General features: G+C 41.0%; 1 protein-coding gene across 4 annotated transcripts in view; it reads right to left on the reverse strand.

Annotated features, from left to right (window-relative positions):
• The window catches only part of kiaa1328 (KIAA1328 ortholog), a 202,500-nt gene that overhangs the window by 36,725 nt on the left and 144,742 nt on the right, over window positions 1-21,033 (reverse strand). For 3 of the 4 annotated variants that reach the window (XM_078220701.1, XM_078220681.1, XM_078220671.1), the window contains 3 exons: window positions 19,448-19,644; window positions 15,831-15,939; window positions 14,149-14,172 (listed from right to left, as the gene is read on the reverse strand). In XM_078220701.1, coding sequence (XP_078076827.1) covers window positions 14,149-14,172; window positions 15,831-15,939; window positions 19,448-19,644 — 330 coding nt within the window. The remainder of the gene's footprint in view (window positions 1-14,148; window positions 14,173-15,830; window positions 15,940-19,447; window positions 19,645-21,033) is intronic. The other variant, XM_078220691.1, reaches the window with a different exon arrangement.

Below are 21,033 nucleotides of genomic sequence, written 5' to 3' on the forward strand. Positions count from 1 at the left end.
ATAATAATTTTTAAAAACTGTCTTTTGTTATCTGTGGTGTGTGGCTTACCCCCAAAACCTTTTAATGGTCTACAAGGTACAAATCAGGAGTGTGATGGAATTCACCCACTGCTCAGATAAGCACAATTCTAATAACACTCAAGAAGCTCAATACTAGGACAAAGCAGCCCAGTTAATCAGTACTGCATCCACTGCTTTAAACATTCAATTGCACCAGCACCAACACACTGTAGCCGCAGTATGAAGAGAATAGGACAGAAGTGAATAAAGCAATTAGGAAGGTAAACATTAACTCTGAAATTAAGTTATCAAGGAACAGCGTTACAAATAAAATACAACATAATACTCTGGTAAAACAGTAAAATATTTTATAGGTACATGAATATAAAAGGGAGGCAATGAGGGGAATAGGACAAGTAAAAGATAGACTGGATAATCACCACACGTAATGATAGCAAGGTGGCAGAAATATTAAATAATTATTGTGCTTCGGATTTTACCGGGGGATTGAACAGACAGACATGACATTGAATGATGAGATGAGTAGTGAGATATGTGCCTTTAAAATAAATAAGGGGATAAACTGAATAAACTAAACAGACAGAAAAGGATAACTCCCCAGATCCAAATGGATTAGATTCTTGTATTTTAAAAGAATGTCAGGAAGAGACAGCAGAGGCATCACTACTCATATTCAATAATTCATTAGAAAAAGATGTAGTGCCAGAAGACAGGTGGATAGCTAATGTAATTCCTACATTTAAGAAGGGAGACAGAACATGTCAAGGGAATTATAGACTAGTCAGCTTAATGCCAGTGGTAGGAAAAATAATAGAATCCTTACCAGAGAGAAGATTGGGAGAACATCTACAAATGAGAAATACAATAATGAATAGTCAGCAAGAATTTCAAATGAGAAAACCTTGCTTGATAAAACTTATTGAATTTTTTGAGGATGTAACAGAATGAGTAGGCAATGGTAATGCAGTAAATGTGATTTATCTACATTTTCAAAACGTCTTTGATAAGATGCCCTATGTTAGACTAATGAATAAGATCAGAGAATGTGGAGTTAGGGACAAGTGGCAGAATGGATTGCTAGCTGGCTTCAAGGCTGAAAGCAGAGAGTGGGAATAAAGGATAGTTAATCAGAGTGGCAGAACGCGGAAAGTGGTGGCAAGTGCTACGGCAACTGTCCACAATTTACAGTGACAATTTAGAATCAAAAACACAATTTCTAAATTTACGAATGACACCTAACTGGGTAGGTGTGGGTGGGGGATGGTCTTGGTGGATAGTCAATACTGAGAAGGACTGCAACAAATGACAGGAAATAAACTTTCAGAATAGGCAATAATTGGCAGGTGGAGTTCACCACACACAAATGTGAGGTAGTAAATTTTGTTGGAAAAAATACGGCAATCATATGGCTGGGAAGATGCAAGTCTAGGTGGGGTAGAGAAATGACAAGTACAAATACACCAATCATGAAAGGTTGTCCCAGAGGTTGGCAAGGCCAGTTAAAAAAGCAAACTAAGCACTAGATTTTATTTCCACAGGGATAAAATTGAAAAGTAAGGAAGATATGCAAAACCTCTATCGAACCTTTGTTAGATCACATTTAGAATACTACGTGCAGTTCTGGTGGTCATATTATGAAAAATATTTAGAGACACAAGAGATGTACAGAAAAGATTTACAGAGATGTTACCGGAAATGCCTGGGTATACATACCAAGAAAGGATTGACAGGCTGGGTCTCTTTTCTCTTGAGAAAAGATAGCTGAGGAGTGACCTAAAAGAGCTTGTTAAAATTATTAAAGGTTTTGATAGAGTGGACACAGAGAATGATTACTCTTGCGGGGTGCAGCATAACTAGAGGGTATCAATCTAAAATAGTCAGCAAGAAATCCAATCGGGAATTCTGAAGAAGCTTTTCATCCAAAGAGTGATGCGTATATAGAATTTACGACCAGCAAAGTGGTTGAAGTGAGTAGGATAGATGCATTTAAGGGAACTAGACAAGCATATGTTGGAGAAGAGAATAGACTGCAATGGTAGACTCAAATGAGGGAGGGTAGGAGAAGGCTGAAATGGAGCATAAATATGAGCGTGGACTAGTTGGGCTGAATGTCCTATTTCTGTGCCGTATATTTTATACAATATCTGCAAGATGCACTGCAGTAACGTGACAAGGCTGCTTCAACAGTACTTCACAACCTGTAACTTCTGCAACCAGAAGAATCAGGGCAGCAAGACCATGGAAACATACCACCTCCACATTCCCAGACAAGTCATACATCAACCTGATACACAAGCAAAATACTGCAGATGCTGTAAATCTGAAATGAAAACAGAAAATGTTAAAACTACTCTATTTAACAGAGCCAAAACATATTACATGTCTAACTTCAATCTAGTTCAGATGAAAGGTCACAGGCTTGAAATGTTAACTGTTTTTCTCTCCACAGGTGCTGCATGACGTAGTGAGTATTTCCAATATTTCCTGTTTTTACTATATACTGAGCCGAGTTGAACATGTACCGCGATAAGATCAAAATCCTGGAGCTACTTTGCCTTTAAACATGGACTGTCAGCAATGCAAGCAGTTCACCACCATCAGCTTCTCAAGCACAACCAGGGATGGGCAATAAATGCTTTGCCAGTGAGGTTCACAATGAGTGAATAAATTAAAACAAGTCTGGCCAGCATTCATTTCTCATCTCTTGTTGCCTTGAAATGGTGGTGAGCCCTTTCAATACACCAGAGTGCAGTAAAGAATCAATCATTTGGTATGGATCAAGAGTCACACATGGGCCATTGACATTAATTAATCAGTTGTGTTTTAACAATCAAACAGCTACAATGAATTGGTGATGTTTATGCTGATGGCAGCCAGATCCACCTCATCAGAATCTCCCTTGATTTGTTATGATGTTTGACTGACAAGTAGAAAATGCCTTCAATTAAATATTTATTTCTTCAATAAATTCATAGACAATCATAAATTCCTCCAATTAAATATTTATTTCATCCCACCAATGATACCGCCCCTCTTTCTGGCCACTGTCTGAGTTGAAACAGACAGCCCTCAACCTTAGTGCTCTATTTGACCCTGAACTGAGCTTCTGGCCCCATATCTTTGCCATCACCAAGGCTGCCTGTTTCTCCACCTCCATAGCATCACCCATATTCGCATCTGTCGCTGCTCATCTGCACTGAAATACTCTGTGCTTTTGTTACCACTAGACTTCATTATTCCAATGCTGTTCTGGCCAGTCTCCCACCTTGCATCGTCCATATGCTTGAGCTTATCCTAACCTTTGTTGTCTGTAACCTAACTTGAACCAAAAGCCATTTACCCGTCACCACTGAGTTTGCTGGTCTATATTAGCCACAGCAATGCCTCAATTTAAAAATTTTTATCCTCGTTTTTAAATCCCTTCACGCTTCATTCCTCCCTGAATATGTGAACTCATCCAGTCCTACACAGCTCCGAGATCTGTGCACCTCTAGTCCGGGTGAATGGTGCATCCTTCGTACGTATGCATGGTCGTATGTTTTATTTTCTTTGTTCCCTACTGGCAGCCATAGCTTCTTTGCCGGGCCTCTTGGCTCAGAAATTCCTTCTCTAAATCCTCTCCATCTCCCTGCGTCCTTCAAGGGATCCCTTAAAACCTCGCTCTTTAAGCAAGTATTCGGGCACTGACAAAGTGAACCACTTTCCATACCTGAGAGCCTGCTGTAAACAAGAGCTGACATCAACGATGATGTTCAACACTACCTTCAGTGCGCCAGCATAGCCTTCAGTGCTTGAGGAAGAAGGTGTTTGGAGACCAGGACCTCAGAACAGGTATCCAGTTCATCATCTACCGAGTGAAACTCATCCTCCTATGTGACTCAGATGTGGACTATGTACAGCAGTCACCTCAAGACCCTAGAGAAGTACCACCAGTCCTATCTCTGCAAGATCATGTTAATCCATTGGCAGGATAAGCACACCAACATCAGTGTTCACACTCAAGCCAACATCCCCAGCATCAAAATATTGACCATGCTTGACTAGCTCCATTGGGCAGGCCACATCATCTGCATGTCTGTAACAAGACTCTGAAATAAGCACTCCACTCAGAGCTTAGACATGCCAAGCAAGCCTCAGGAGAGCAGAGGAAAGACTTCAGGACACCCTCAAAGCCTCTTTGTAAAAGTGCAACATCCGCACCAACACCTGGAAATCCCAGGCCCATGGCCACCCAAAGTGAAGAAAAAGTGCCCAGAAAGGAGCTGGACACTTCAAGTTTCATCACCAAGAGCAAGCTCAAGCCAAGCGTCGACAGGGAATGCAGTGCATGGCAACCTAGGCACCCCAACCACCGCCAGCTCTACTTTTGACAGTTTATTTATTAGTGTCACAAGTAGGTTTACATTAACACAGTCTTGCAGACATGTGGGAGGAAACTGGAACGTCTGGAGGAAACCCACGCAGACACGGGGAGAACGTGCAGACTCTGCACAGATAGTGACCCAAGCTGGGAATCAAACCCAGATCCCTGGCGCTGTGAGGCAGCAGTGATAACCACTGTGCTGTCAGAGCCTGTAGGTAGTGCACTGGACTCATGAATCACATGAGAATGCATTTTAATGTGGAAACATGTCATTCTTGACTCCGAGGGACTGCCTAACAGCAGAATATAGAACATAGAAAAAATACAGCACAAACAGGCCCTTCAGCCCACAAGTTGCGTCGGTCATGTCCCTACCTACCTAGGCTTATATATAGGCTTACCTATAACCCTCAATCCTATTAAGTCCCATGTACTCATCCAGAAGTCTCTTAAAAGACTCTTATCGAGTTTGCCTCCACCACCACTGACGGCAGCCGATTCCACTCACCCACCACCCTCTGAGTGAAAAACTTACCTCTAACATCTCCTCTGTACCTACTCCACAGCACCTTAAACCTGTGTCCTCTCGTAGCAGCCATTTCAGCCCTGGGAAAAAGCCTCTGAGAATCCACCCGATCTATACCTCTCAACATCTTGTACACCTCTATCAGGTCACCTCTCATCCTTCGTCTCTCCAAGGAGAAAAGACCGAGCTCCCTCAGCCTATCCTCGTAAGGCACGCCAACAATCCAGGCAACATCCTTAGAAATCTCCTCTGCACCCTTTCAATCATTTCCACATCCCTCCTGTAATGAGGCGACCAGAACTGAGCACAGTACTCCAAGTGGGGTCTGACGAGGGTCTTATATAGCTGCATCATTATCTCCCGACTCCTAAACTCAATCCCTCGATTGATGAAGGCCAGCACACCATACGCCTTCTTAACCACCACCTCTACCTGCGGGGCCGATTTTAGAGTCCTATGGACTCGGACTCCAAGGTCCTTCTGATCCTCTACACTGCTAAGAGTCTTACCCTTGATATTATACTCCTTCATCCCATTTGACCTACCAAAATGGACCACGACACATTTATCCGGGTTGAAGTCCATCTGCCACTTCTCCGCCCAGTCTTGCATCCTATCTATGTCACGCTGCAGCTTCTGACATCCCTCCAACCTATCCACAACACCACCAACCTTCGTGTCGTCGGCAAACTTACCAACCCATCCCTCCACTTCCTCATCCAGGTCATTTATGAAAATGACAAACAGCAAGGGTCCCAGAACAGATCCCTGGGGCACTCCACTGGTGACCGACCTCCATTCAGAAAAAGACCCATCTACAACCACACTCTGCCTTCTGCAGGCAAACACAGTAAGAAGTTTAACAACACCAGGTTAAAGTCCAACAGGTTTATTTGGTAGCAAAAGCCACACAAGCTTTCGGAGCCTTAAGCCCCTTCTTGAGGTGAGTGGGAATTCTGTTCACAAACAGGGCATATAAAGACACAAACTCAATTTACATGAATAATGGTTGGAATGCAAATACTTACAGCTAATCAAGTCTTTAAGATACAAACAATGTGAGTGGAGAGAGCATCAAGACAGGCTAAAGAGATATGTATTGTCTCCAGACAGGACAGTCAGTGAGACTCTGCAGATCCAGGCCTGCTTAAAGACTTGATTAGTTGTTGGGCCTTGGATCCCATGCCCTCTCACTTTCTCGAGAAGTCTTGCATGGGGGACCTTATCGAACCCCTTGCTGAAGTCCATGTAAACCACATCTCCATATGCAGCAGCTCAGTGTCAAATTTTATTTGACGTTTGCTCCTGTCACAGATTTTTAAAATTTTAGTCATTTATGGGATGTGGCCGTCACTGGTTAGATCGGCATTTACTTCCCATTCGTACTTGCCCCTGAGAAGGTGGTTGTAAGCTGCCTTCTTGAATTGCTGCAGATTCTGAGGTGTAGGTACACCCACAGTGTTGTTAGAGAAGAACTTTTTTGATTTTGACCCAGCAACATCAAAGGAACAGCAATGCATTTCCAAGTCAGGATGGTGAGTGATTTGGAGGGGAACCTCTAGGTGGTGGTGTCCCCACGTATCTGCTGCTCTTGTACTTCTAGATGATAGCGGTTGTGGGTTTGGAAGGTGCTGCTTAAGCAACCTTGGTGAGTTCCTGCAGTACATCTTGTGGATGATACACACAGCTGCCAATGTTCATTGATGGTGGAGGGATTGAATGTTTGTGGAAGAGGTAGCAATCAAGCAAGATGTTTTGTCCTGGATGGTGTTAAGCTCCTTGAATGTTATTAAACTCCTGATTTGTGCCTTGTAGATGATGGACAGGTTTTGGGGAGTTAGGTGGTGAGTTACTCGCCACAGAATTCCTAGCCTTTGATCTGCTCTTCAATGGTAATCCCCATTATAGTGGATGAGGGAACAAAATGCAACATATCAAAGTTTGCAGTTGATACCAAGTTGGGTGGGAGGGTTAACTGTGACGAGGATGCAGAGATCCTTCAGAATGATCTGGACAGGTTGGGTGAGTGGGCAAATCAATGGCAGATGCAGTATAATTTGGATAAACGTGAGGTTATTCGCTTTGGATACAAAAACAAGGCGGCAGGTAACTACCTGAATGGTTGTAAATTGGGAGAGGGAAATGTGCAGTGGGACCTGGGTGTCCTTTTGCACCAGTCACTGAAGGTAAGAATGCAGGTGCAACAGGCAGTAAAGAAGGCAAATGGTATGTTGGCCTTCATTGAGAGAGGTTTCAAGTACAGGAGCAGGGATGTGTTGTTGCAATTATATAGGGCCTTGGTGAGGCCACACCTAGAATAGTGTGTGCAGTTTTAGTCTCCTTTTCTGAGGAAGGATGTTCTTGCTCTCGAGGAGTGCAGCAAAGGTTTACCAGGGTGATTCCAGGGATGGTGGGACTGATTTATGAGGAGAGATTGACTAGGTTAGGATTGTTTTTGCTGGAGTTCAGATGAATGAGGAGGGATCTCATAGAGACTTATAAAATTCTAACAGGACTAGACAGGGCAGATGCAGGGAGGATATTCCCAATGGCGGGAGAGTCCAGAACCAAGGGTCACAGTCTGAGGATTCAGGAATAGACCATTTAGGACAGAGGTGAGAAGACATTTCTTCACCCAAAGAGTGGTGAGCCTGTGGAATTCATTACCACAGGAAGTAGTTGATGCCAAAACATCAAATGTATTCAAGAGGCGGCTAGATATAGCTCTTGGGGCGAATAAGATCAAAGGTTATGGAAAGAAAGCAGGATTAGGCTATTGAGTTGGACGATCAGCCATGATTGTAATGAATGTCAGAGCAGGCTCGAAGGGCCAAATGACCTCCTCCTGCTCTCTCATCTATGTTTCTATATTAATCTAGACTTCCCTTGCTCTCTGCCTTGCTTTCTCAGATCATCTGTCCTATCACGTTTTGTACACTCTTCCCTGTGTTTTATTTCTCTGAGCCTTACTGGACCCATTCACTGAGTTCTCCACAGTCTCTGTATTCTGTACTGTGGCCTTCTTGATGCTATCAATTCCCAAACTTCTTGTTGAGCTGCAAAGCACGAGGTCCCAACTGCAACATACGGCTAAGTAAACTCACCTGTTCTTTTAAGTTCTTACCTTTCTAGCTACTAACCCCTTCAGTTAACAATTTAAGTGTAATGGACTCCAAGCTGCTTTAGTTGCATTTATTCCATTTTCTACAGTTAAACTTTAATCTTCCCAAAATTAAACATGGATGCAAAAGATCTCACTAGTGCACTATTTTGAAGAACAAGTTGAAACAACATCGATAATATATATATGGAGAAAAATTACATTATGGAAGGAAGGCCTGTTGAATTAAAATAACACAAAGTTAAGGTGCGGAAAAGTGTTATACCTGGGTTGCTTTCAGTGCTGTTGGAGAAGTGGAAAGAATGAAAAAGATAATAGACGTTAACGAGTGGATAGTAAAACAATATGCTATAGAAAAATTGACTTGAGATAATGGGTCATTTTTCAGGTAGGAGAAATTTATACAGAATAGTTTGTTGGCCCAATTAGATATTAAAATATGAAAATAATTGTGAATAAGTTAAATATATTTTAAGGACAAGTAATGATACTTGCAAAAGCTGTTGCTAAGCAAGAGTCAGGAGAAATTAATGTCCGGGGACAAGATAGAAACGTAAATATAACAGATCGGGTTAGGCTAAATTTGAGAACATGGTTTCAGTATAAAATTCTGGAACCAAAAAGCTGTAATCAATAAAAGCGACCATGAAGCTGTCAGGTTGCCGAAAAAGAACTGAGTTCACTAATTCCTTTAGGGAAGAAAATCTGCCACCCTTACTCATTTTGACCCATAAGTGGCTCTAATTCCACACATGCATGATTGCCTCTTAACTTCTCCCCCTAACTAGGCTAATATGTCATGCATGTTATATCAAACACCTACAAAGAAATACATACAACATTGTGGGAGCAGGTTCACCATAGACTGCAGTGGGTCAAGTAGGTAACCCTCCTTTTCTGGCAAACAAGGAATTTTCAATAAGCATCAACCTTACGAGGGATGGCCACATCTCAAAAATGAATTCAAATTCAAAAGATGTTGCATGTTGGACTTAAATGGTTTGTAATACAATAATGCATTTAGAACATTGCTTTTTAAATTAGAAACTTGCGCAGAAACCACAAAGCCTGATGCTCAATTTTAGGTGAACTCCATTTTAAATACTGCCACGTGTTTTGCACAAGAGATTTTAATATCGAAGGCGTAAGATGACACAAGAATAGTCAGAAATTAGCTACATGAGAGTGGGGTTCCACAAGGATCAGTGCTGGGCCCATTGTTGCTCACAATGTCAACCTATATTGATGATTAAAGACTTTGGAGAAACAATTTCTAAATTTCTGGATGACAGCAAACTGGGATGGGAGGGACAATAGCCAGTACTGAGGAGGGCTGCAATAAATTAGAAGGTGACATTGATAAACTAAGAACTATCGTATAGTTGCCAAATGAATTTGAATATAGATAAATATAAAAAATAAGGAGGTCACGTGCTACTTGGCAAATAGGAATTTAAATGGGGTAGAGGGGCAAATGGATCTCATTCAAAGCACTTTAAGCAAATTAAGTACTTTCAAATGTAGTCAATAGTGTGATGTAAGAACCAGAGCAGTCAAATTGCACACAGCAAGATTCCACAAACAGCAATGTGATATTGACCAGATTTTCCATTTTTGCAATGTTAATTGAGGGATAAATATTGGGCAGAATACTGGGGGTAACTTCCCAGCTCTTCGTCAAAATAGTGCCATAGGACCAGAGAAAATACATGGGATCTCAATTTAACATCACTGCAGCAACTCCCAAATCCACGACCTTGACCCCCAAGGTCATGGGCAGCAGGTACAATGGAAACCACCATCTCCACGTTTCCCTCGGAGTCATATATGACCCTGCCTCCGAACTATATCACTGATACTTGGTCATCACCGGATCAAAATCCTACAACATCCTATCAGCACTGTGGGAGTACCTTCACCACACAAATTGTAGCAGTTCAGGAAGGCGGCTCACAACAACCTTCTCAGGACAATTTAAAAAATGCTTGTGTTGCAGCAACAAACCACATCTTGTGACTTAATGAAAAAAGGCTACATTCATCACCAAGACTGTTGTGATGCAAGGCAGCAGTCAATCACCACATTTTCATGGGCAACTGGAGACGAACAATAAATACCAGCCTTGCAGATGGCACCCATACCCCAAGAATGAAAGAAATACTCCCACCTAAAGCAGCTTTTTAAAAAATTCATTCGTGGGACATGGACGTCGCTGGCTGGCCAACATTTATTGCCCATTCCTAGTTGCCCGAGGGCAGTTGAGAGTCAACCACATTGCTGTGGCTCTGGAGTCACATATAGGCCAGACCAGGTAAGAATGACAGATTTCCTTCCCTAAAGGGCATTTGTGAACCTGATGGGTTTTTCCGACAATCAACAATGTTTCATGGTCATCAGTAGATTCTTAATTCCAGAATTTTTTTTACTGAATTCAAATTCCACCATGGAAGCCGTGGCGGGATTCAAACCTGGATCCCCAGATCATTAGCTGAGTTTCTGGATTAATAGTCTAGCGATAATATCACTAGGCCATTGCCTTCCCGCAAACTTTCAACTACACCTATAAAAATAGCTAAGAAAATATTTGGTTAAACATGGCATTGAGGGTCAAATAAGTCTTGTACTTAAAAAGAATCTCTGCAGAACCTTTGCAGATGAAATTAACCAGGTGAGCTAAAGTTTGGAATTCAATAAACTACCTGCCGGAGTAATTAGCTTGATAAGCCAAATGGCCTTTCCTCTTTCCATTTTTCTTGCATTCCAGAACATCATACCAGATCTAAAACTAGTGTCGATTAGTGATATACAATACAATTGTTAAGCTTGAAATGTATTTGAGAAATGATGATGGACTAATCTATTTCTTTTCAACTATATTTCATTGTTGCAAGTGCAGTCTGACGGATTGTTAATCTGTACTTCCAAGGGACCTTAAATATGATGAGGCTAAGTAATATTAATTTTGCATGGTCACAAATACAGACCTTTAATGCATTTCACTGAATCAATAAATGCAATAATCAGAATGCATTTAGCATTCTGTCATAATCTTCTGCAAATTACATTGTAACTACCATCCTAATACATTATTTATATTCACAGTGCCAGTGTGTGAAGTGATATATTGCTGTTTAGATCTTCTAATAAATAAAACAAATGCTTGCAAATAACAGTGTTATGTTCTTTTCGTTTTTAAATCAAGATTGTCTCAACAAAGAATGCAAATGTGCACATATGGGGGAAAAGTGGAAGAAGCAAGTCATTCACAGTACATATTACTCAATTAAAGTATTGCACTCTAAGCCTGATGCTTCAAAGAGTATCTGCTGAATCAGTGCATACGCCAAAACAATGACTTGTCCTGAGGATATCACATGCAAATTCCATGAGGGCATGGACCAAGATGATCACAAATTCTCCACAGGGGACAAGTTCATTGCGATGGGGCCTTCAATGCAAGGGTAGGAGTGGACTATCAGGCTTGGGATGTTGTCCTGGGGAATCAGATGTGGGGAAATGTAACAGCATGACATGCTCCTCACAAGTTTTTGCACCCATCAGAATATGTCAATCATCAGCACTATCTTCAACAGACAGCAACGTACAAAAACACTTAGCTGCACCTAAGATCTAAACAATAATATCAACTTGACTTTATCATTACCCAGCAAAGCAACATAAAATATGTTATGATTTCTAGGGTTAAGAGGAGTTGAGTGCTCTATAGCAGTGGCTGCCAACCTTTTAAATTTAATGCACACCTCTATACTACAAAAACATTTTGAGGCACATCTCCTATTTTCTCTGTTTTCTTCCCTTACTGGGAACTTCGTTTTTAAACTTCTCTCTGTCCTTTCACCTGTTTTTTTAAAACCTCTCCATCTCTTTCACTTCTCCCATGTGCATGGCACCTTTGTATTCAGCTCCAAGTCCCACTGGTATTACGCATGGGCCTGACCAACGTAAAAAATGTATACCGCGCATGTGCTGCACCTTCCCAGCGCATGCGTGGGAGGCCCAAGATTCATCGAGTCTTGGAGATGCCAACCATGGAGCTGAAGATGAAGATTAGTTTTAGTTTAACCACATTAATTTTGAAATATTTGGAATTTGTTTTGCAGCACACTGGTTGGGAACCACTGTTCTACAGACCACAAGATGCTGAACTCGAAGATGAAATTGAGTATCTCACCATAAAGACGACCAAAATGCATAAGACCTCCAAGAAAGCTAGGTGTGCAGAAACTGGCATCCGCAGAGCACTGTGAACAATTAAGGCTCAGACTTGAGGAATGGCTGACCTCCGAAGAAAACCCATGTGAAGATATCAAAGTGACCTAGTTAACCTTCAAATCAACAGTTCTGGGGCTGCCAATGATGACTTGGGAATACAGAAAAGAAACAACCAAGATTGGCTTGATGAAGGAACAACTTGAGACAAATGCAGCATATGCTACAAGGTTGGGTAACAATAATACAGCCTCTGCTAAGAAAACACTCCAGGAGAGCAAAGTTATCCTGAAAAGGAGCTGTGTGAGGTCTAAGAAAGATGCATGGTGGGTTGAACAAGCCATAAGTCTTCAAGTAAATGTTGATCAGCGCAACATGAGAAATGTTGATAAAGCCCTGAAGACTTTATGGTTGACCCTCACACAGATACTCACTGTTCTCAGTACTGATGAGGAATCTGTCCTGACAGATAGTATAGTTATCAAAGTCTGCTGTGCTGAGCACCTTGGAGCATGTTCAACGGCCCATCCACTGTTAATGGGGTAGCTATTGACAATCCTTCAGACTGTCCCAATTGGACAGAAAACACCTCTCTTGTAAAGACCGACAAAGCTATCAGAACCTTACCCTCAAAGAAAGCTCTATGTCCAAAGAGGATCCCAGGAAAAATTACAAATCTGAGGTACCCTAGCTCACCATCAAACTGGCACAATTACATCACAGAACGTGGGATTAACAAACCATTTCTTCAGTTTTCAAGGATGCCACAAATGTTCATTTGTATAAATGAAAAGGTCAAAAAAATTGTGTGACAACCAGAGAGCAATCTCGCTGTTTGTGATAGTTGGTAAGATCCTAGCAAATGTTTGCGACAAGATCCTATATAAATGTGAGACCTTTCTTTCAGAGAAAGTCAAAGTACCCAACAGTGTGCAGTTAACTTTAATCCGATTGGCCCAGTTAGTATAATGCAAACAACAATCAGCATTCTGTTGTAGAACATTCTAATTAGGCAATTAAATTCTTTATATTTACACATTAATAAGCTAGCATCCAGTGTCATGGGTATGGTGATGTTCAATACAGAAGGTCCATAATCAATTACTATTCCCTGCCTTGGTTCTGGTCCAATTGGCTTTTCTTCAGTTCACACTGAGAACAGGATCACCTGTTGAGAATTTCTTTTTCTTAATATTTCTGAAACAAGCAAGTACATGGGCCAATTCAGCAGTTCAACATTTTCTTCAGAGCCTCGATATAACTCGTGGTAATAATGATTGGAAGCTGATTAGTGAATTGACTCAGAGTACCTGTCAGCCTGAAACATATTACACATCGCCACTTTAATCACTTTGGAGTTTAATCGCTGCTCCAATGTTTCAAGTCAGTGCTTTTTGGATTTTCCTTGGAACACTTGACAAGAATTTACTCAGGGCTAAGCAATGGCTGAGTGGGAAAGACAAATCTTACAGCCAGGAGAAAAGGTAATTAATGCAAATTTTAAAGCCAGGATTTGGCATAAATTCAAATTATATTCATCCAAACGACTAGTGGACATAGTACTGGAACTAACAAATTCTCCATGCCCACAAGCTACCAGCAGATGCTGCAATGCATGGTTTCTATTCACCTCCCCCTGTCACCCCCCCAACTCTCTTTCATGGTTCAAGAGCAATATCAATATGACTGATGTTGACAAGAGGTGGAAGACTGAAGAGAGATGGCACTGCGGTGCAATATAGTGCATAGGAAAGGTCATTTTATCAGAACTATATAGCATGCACTTATAAACCTGGTTCTATTTAAAGAATTCTCTCACGCATTGAGAGGGAGAGATTTTGTTGCATGAATCACTTGACTTAGTCAGTAAAAACCTAGTAATATTACCTTTGCCCAACAGTAAAGATTGGTCTGAAAAAAAAAACACATTAATATCAGATTTTCCGCTGGAGAAAATGTTTTGAATTAGTGCCACAGATTATTGTAAAAAACTTTAAAAGCTATTATATTTTAGTCATCATGGAATTCATTTTGCTGCTGTGTAGGCAACTGATGGCCTTCATGTACACACTGGTTTAACAAAGCGGCAAAGCCCAATCGCCAATTTCAATCCCAGCCCAGTATTATAAAATATGAAACAAGTTGATTTTATTAAATAGTACAAACCCATTTATAAATTGCAATGCCAGAATAGTTAAACATGATCTCAAAGGTATTAAAGCATTAAAAACAAAGATAAAGGCAAAATACTGCGGATGCTGGAATCTGAAACAAAAACAGAATATGTTGGAAAATTTCAGCAGGTCTAACAGCATTAGTGGAGTAAGAAGTCTCACAACACCAGGTTAAAGACCAACAGGTTTATTTGGTAGCACGAGCTTTCGGAGCGTTGCCCCTTCATCAGGTGAGTGGAGGCCGTTTCGAGTCAGGCTGACCCTATTTTCTCTCTCCACTAATGCTGTCAGACTTGCTGAGATTTTCCAGAATTTTCTGTTTTTGATTAAAATACATTTGTTTAAATTCAAATTAAACTATCAATGCAATCTTTATAAGATGATAAAATTATAATACATACGCGGTTTTTGATGCCAACTGTTTATTTTAAGCTACCAATTTTACATTACGTAGCAGCATAAAGGCTATATGGCATAGAAACAGGCAATTCACCCTATCAGTCCATGCTGGTATTTATGCTCCACTTGAACCTTCCCCATCTTTCCTGACCTACATCTATCAACATAACCATTATTCCCTTCTCCCTCATATGCTTGTTCAACTGCTCCTCAAATTTGTCTATACTGTTCATTTCAACCACTTGTGTGGTAGCAAGTTCCATTTCCTCACTCCTCATAGGGTAAAGAAGCTTCTTCTGAATTCCCTTGGGCGGCACACTGGCACAGTGATTAGCACGGCTCCCTCACAGCACCAGGGACCCGGGTTCGATTCCCGGCTTGTGTCACTGTCCGTGTGGAGTTTGCACATTCTCCCCGTGTCTGCGTGAGTTTCCTCTGGGTGCTCTGGTTTCCTCCCACAGTCCGGAAGACATGCTGATTAGGTGCATTGGTCATGCTAAAATTCTCCCTCAGTGTACCCGAACAGGTGCCAGAGTGTGGCGACTAGGGGATTTTCACAGTAACTTCATTGCCGTGTTAATGTAAGCCTACTTGTGACATTAATAAATAAACTTAAACTATTGAATTTCTTGGTGACTAATCTTATATTTAAGGCCTCGTGACATGCTTTTTTCCAAAATAGGAAACAATCATGTTGCATGGGACTAGAGTCATATGTAGACCCAAGCAAGTGGATGTTGCAGGTCCCTTCCTTAAGGGAAATGAGTGAAGATTTGGGTTTTTAATGCTACTCCAGCTTTTCCTGGCACAAGCCCACAAATTGCCAGTTTTATTCTCATCTTATCGTGATGGGTATTGAACCCAAGTGTTCTGGGCTGCTTGTCTAATACCGCAATTTGAGAGAATAACAGTTTCAAAAAATACAATCATTTACACGTTGAAATTGGAGTTCCATCATATCAAAAATTTAGAAATAAAATTTAGCTGGCAACTTACCTCGACGATTCAGCCCAAAAAGGTGATGTTGCTGTGCTGACTTGTTCACCTTTATTAAACACTAGAAGAGGAGAGGTAGCCACATCCTTTTTAGAAAGTGGAGGAGTCCCTATGCAAAATAAACCATGAAGTCAATTGCGCACAACACAAAATTCAATTAACTAGTGCCTTTAAGGGCAATATGGTGGCACAGTGATTATCACTGCTGCCTCACAGCGCCAGGGACCTGGGTTCGATTCCCAGCTTGGATCACTGTCTGTGTGGAGTCTGCACGTTCTCCCCATGTCTGTGGGGGTTCCTCCGGGTGCTCAGGTTTCCTCCCATAGTCCGGTTAGGTACATTGGCCATGCTAAATTCCCCCTTACTGTACCCGAACAGGTGCCGTAGTGTGGCGACAAGGGGATTTTCACAGTAACTTCACTGTTGAGTAAATGTAAGCCTTACTTGTGACATATAAATAAACTTTAAAAAAGTTAAAGTTAAATAAATAAATTTAACTTTTTTGTCATGAAGCATGGAAGTAATGTATAGATTTTAATGTTATTTGTTTTGAAAAATCTGCAATGAAATATTGGTAACAATTACCCAAGTATTCCTGGGGAAATATAATTAAAGAGAGGATAGGAGTTTCAGGTGAAGGGATGTCTGAAAGTCATGTTTCCAGTGCACATCGGCAAACACCCTACTAAATGCATTAGACTTGGTTCAATTGCTTAATGACTTTAAATAGCAGAGCACAGACAAATTCAAAGACATGGGTGGCAAGGAGGCACAATGGTTAACACTGCTGCCTCACAGTGCCAGGGACCCGGGTTTGATTCCTGGCCTTGGGTGACTGACTGCCTATATGGAATTTGCATGTTCTCCCCGTGTCTGTGTAGGTTTCCTCCGGTGTTCCAGTTTCCTCCCACAGTCCAAAGATGTGTGGGTTAGATTGATGCTAAACAGTCCCTTAGTATCAGGGGGATTAGCAGGGTAAATGCATGGGGTTACGGAGTTAGGGCTTGGTTTGGATTGCTGTCAGTGCAGGCTCAATGGGTCGAATGGTCTCCTTCTGCACTGTAGTGATTCTATGATTCTAAGACCAACTTTCCTAACTCTTTCCTTGAAGCTCAGCCAGTAAAACCAGTTGCACCATCTCCAAATAAATACTTTTTTCTTAGCTTCAGCATTTTACGGAAGTTTACACAGTATCAACAGCAATATGCACTTAAAGGAGGCTGAATTCAAATAATGGGTCAAACCAGTGTATCATTTAGTTGAGGTGCATAAAATTATGAGGTGCCAAGATACTGTAGAAATGAAGGACCTGTCCCCCTTATTAGAGAATTCAATAACCAAAGGGGATGGATCTAAATTAATTGGTGCAAGGATCATATGAGTGTTGAAAAGAAACATTTTTACCCAGATGGTATTGGGGGTCTAAAACCCATTGGCTGAAGCCAAGATCACTTTTAAAAGTACTTGCAAATTCACTTGAACAGCCATAATCTACATGGCTATGGACCAAGTACTGGACATTGTGTTAGGCTGGATAATTCTTATGGCTGGCACAGACATGATGGAATGAATAGTTTTCCTCTGTGCTATATATTTCTATGATTCTGTGACAAGGGTAATGAGTGTGAACCATTGTACAATAGGATACAGAAAACAAATGTTTGATGAGCTGAATGAGACAGAGCATGAAAGATGGCAAACCAGTGAGGAGAACATGAGATCAACTAAATCTGGAGATGATCAGGCATGGTTGAAAATTTCAGAGGTACATCTGATGTACAGGGAATGACACGGTGATATAGAGAGATGAAAATAGGTTGTATTTATAATATAGGTACAAGGTTGAAAGTGCAGCTTGGGGTAGAATATGGCACTGAGCCCGTGTACAATTTGGTTCAGCCCGAGACATGGAGGGGTTTAAGAGTCAGCAGCAAGGTTACAGAGTTGTCCTTCCAAATATTTAGCCAGAAGAAGATACAGCTCACTCAAAATTGTATGTTGGGCAGGCAGTCTGATGGCGTGAGCAGATGAGGTGGAAAGCTAGAGCTGTGTGTGTTCTTAGCAAACACAAAGCTAAACACATTTTTGGATGATATCATCACGAAGCAACACGAAAACTAGAAAATAACAAAAGTAGTTAGCTATTTGAAGGGTTCTGAAGATAAGGGTACAAGTACAGGAAAATAAGGTATTGCAAAAGGTACTCTGCAGACAATTGGATAAATAAGGATGAAGCCAAGTCAGGTCAGTACTATCAAACTGGACAACAGAAGATATCGCTGAAGAAAACTGTGTTGATTGTGTCAAAAGATGCAGAAAGATCAAAAAGTGCATGAAAGTGCACTATGTTTACAGAGAATGTTTATTTAGGGCCACTTTGCTACTATGGGAGGAGTGGAAACCTGATGGGAGAGATTTGATACAGGTAGTTTAGGGATATATATATGGCTAAAGACTGGTAAAGCAACAATACGATTACGCTTCCCTTAGAAGGGTGGCACATGACACATCATTTGGATATCCCAAAGAGCTTCACAGCCAAAAATATTATTGTGTATAAAGTGTAGCCATCAGCAATTTGTGCACAAACAGCAATTTGACCAATTAATCACTTCCTGGGGTGGTTAGGTGAGGGATAAACATTGGCTCAGATACTAGAAGAACGCCCATATGATACCATGGGATGTTTTACAACCACAACAAGGCAGGGTCTCAAATTAACTTTTCATCCACAAAAGTGGCACCTCTATCAATGCAGCACTCCCTCAGTAATGGGATAACATGTCATCCCAGATTCCTGCAGGAGAGCTTCAATCGAGAAATTTCAGGCAGCATGTGTACTACCAGTGAACCAAGGTGACATTTCCAGGACTTTGTACTAAATATGAAAAGAGATTCAGAGAGCTAATTTTGATGCCTTTAAAAAAATATTTATTTTTTGTGTGGGGGAATTATGCAGAGGTACAGATGGCTTGTATATAAGCAGTCCATTTTTCATGAATTATACACACAATTAGGGAATGCAATTCAAACTTCACACAGGAGATTGGAGGTGACATTTCTCCCCCTAAAAATAATGGCTATGTGACATAATCTAGCAAAAGCAATTAATATTATATCGATAAGCAAGTGATTCATGTCAAGACTAGGTATACCTCTCTGTCTTTTCCTACGACTGAGATGATCGAATGTTCCAGGGGATGTAGGCTGCTGACACTGGAATGCGAGTGTCGTTTTTGAAGAACCACATTCTGGAGTTGATTAGTGGAAAATGGGGTAGGCAAACATAGAATGTTTGCACCCTTAAAGTTGATAATCAGGAACTATTTCTGCAATTTTTTTTCTCAAAATGATTTAAGTAGGTGAGGTAGAGGCAAGATCTACAGAAGCAACAGACTTGATAAACAAAAAGGACCTTTCTCGTAACATACTGTGTGTTATTCACTACTTCGCATTGGCAAAGCAGTTTTCTTCCCTGATCCTAGGGCTGTACTACTAAATAAGGGGTAGATTTATCAAGTTTACATACATTCGTACAAGTTTAAATTCTTCAAAATGATGATCCTCAATAGTTAGAAGACATAGATGTTGAATGTAAGAAAGAGTGAAATAGTTACCTGTTTGCTGTTTATTTTGATCCTCAGTAGGGCACAAAGAGGCTGTGCCCCTAAAAGTATCCAGTTCTGAATCAAAAGGTCTAATCAACTTGTTTCCAGCATTTAATCCTTCCCAGGGTTCTGTTGTCGATGCCATAATATTACTTTCCTGATGTTGAAAATGGCCACGATAAAGATCATCCTCTGACCTTAAATGCCTGTTTTTTTAAAAAATCAAATATTAGACTCACATCTCCAAGTTTAAGTAGCGAAAAGAAAATTTTGTATTTACATAAGTGCATTTGAAGCCTTCAAAACGTCAAAAAGCACTTTACAGATAATAAAACACTTTTGAAATGTAACATGGAAGACCTAGAAGCCAATTGTTACTTGCCAACAAATAACAATGAGATGGGAGGCAATAGCCTAATGGTATCACTAGACTATTAATTCAGAAACTCAGCCAATGCAATCACTAACGGCAGATGGTGCAATTCAATTCAATAAAAAATATCTGGAATTAAGAATTTACTGATGACCATGAAACCATTGTTGATTGTTGCAAAAGCCTATCTGGTTCACTAATGTCCCTTCGGGGGAAAAAAAATCTGCCATCCTTACCTGGTCCGGCCTACACGATCCCTTGAAGAGACAGTATTGGAGAAGAGTTTACAGGCAAATCAGGAGGGCAAAAAGGGGACATGAGATTGTTTTGGCAGATAAGGCAAAGGAGAATCCAAAAAGCCTCTACAAATACATAAAGCGCAAAAGAATAACCAGAGAGAGAGCAGGGCCTGTTAAGGATCATCAAGTTCATCTATGTGCTGATCCACAAGAGGATCACCCGTGTGAGATCTTAAATAAACATTTCCCATCCGCCTTTACTGTTGAGAAAGGCATGGATGTTAGGGAACTTGGGGAAATAAATAGTGATGTCTTGAGGAGTGTACAAATTATAGAGGTGGTGGTGCTGGAAATCTTAAAGCGCATCAAGGTAGATAAATCCCTGGGACTTGATGAAGTGTATCCCAGGACGTTGTGGGAGGCTAGGGAGGAAATTATAGGTCCCCTAGCAGAGATATTTCAATCATCGACAGCCAGAGGTGAGGTGCCTGAAGATTCGAGGGTAGCAAATGTTGTACCTTTGTTTAAGAAGGGCTGCAGGGAAAAGCCTGGGAATACAGGCCAGTGAGCCTGACGTCTGTAGTGGGCAAGTTGTTGGAAGGTATTCTGAGAGGCAGGATCTACAGGCATCAAGAGAGACAAGGACTGATTAGGGACAGTCAACATGGATTTATGAATGGAAAATCATGTCTCATGAATTTGACTGAGTTTTTTTGAAGGGGTAACCAAGAAGGTAGATGAGGGCAGTGCAATCGAAGTTGTCTACATGGACTTTAGCAAGGCCTTTGACAAGGTACCGCATGATAGGTTGTTGCATTAGGTTAAATCTCATGGGATCCAGGTTGAGGTAGCCAATTGGATACAAAATTGACTTGACGATAGAAGACAGAGGGTGGTTGTAGATGATTGCTTTCCAAACTGGAGGTCTGTGACCAGCAGTGCACCTTGGGGATCAATTATTTGTCATTTATATTAATGATTTG

Source organism: Mustelus asterias, chromosome 1 (genome assembly GCF_964213995.1).
Source record: "Mustelus asterias chromosome 1, sMusAst1.hap1.1, whole genome shotgun sequence".
Lineage (NCBI taxonomy): Eukaryota > Metazoa > Chordata > Chondrichthyes > Carcharhiniformes > Triakidae > Mustelus > Mustelus asterias.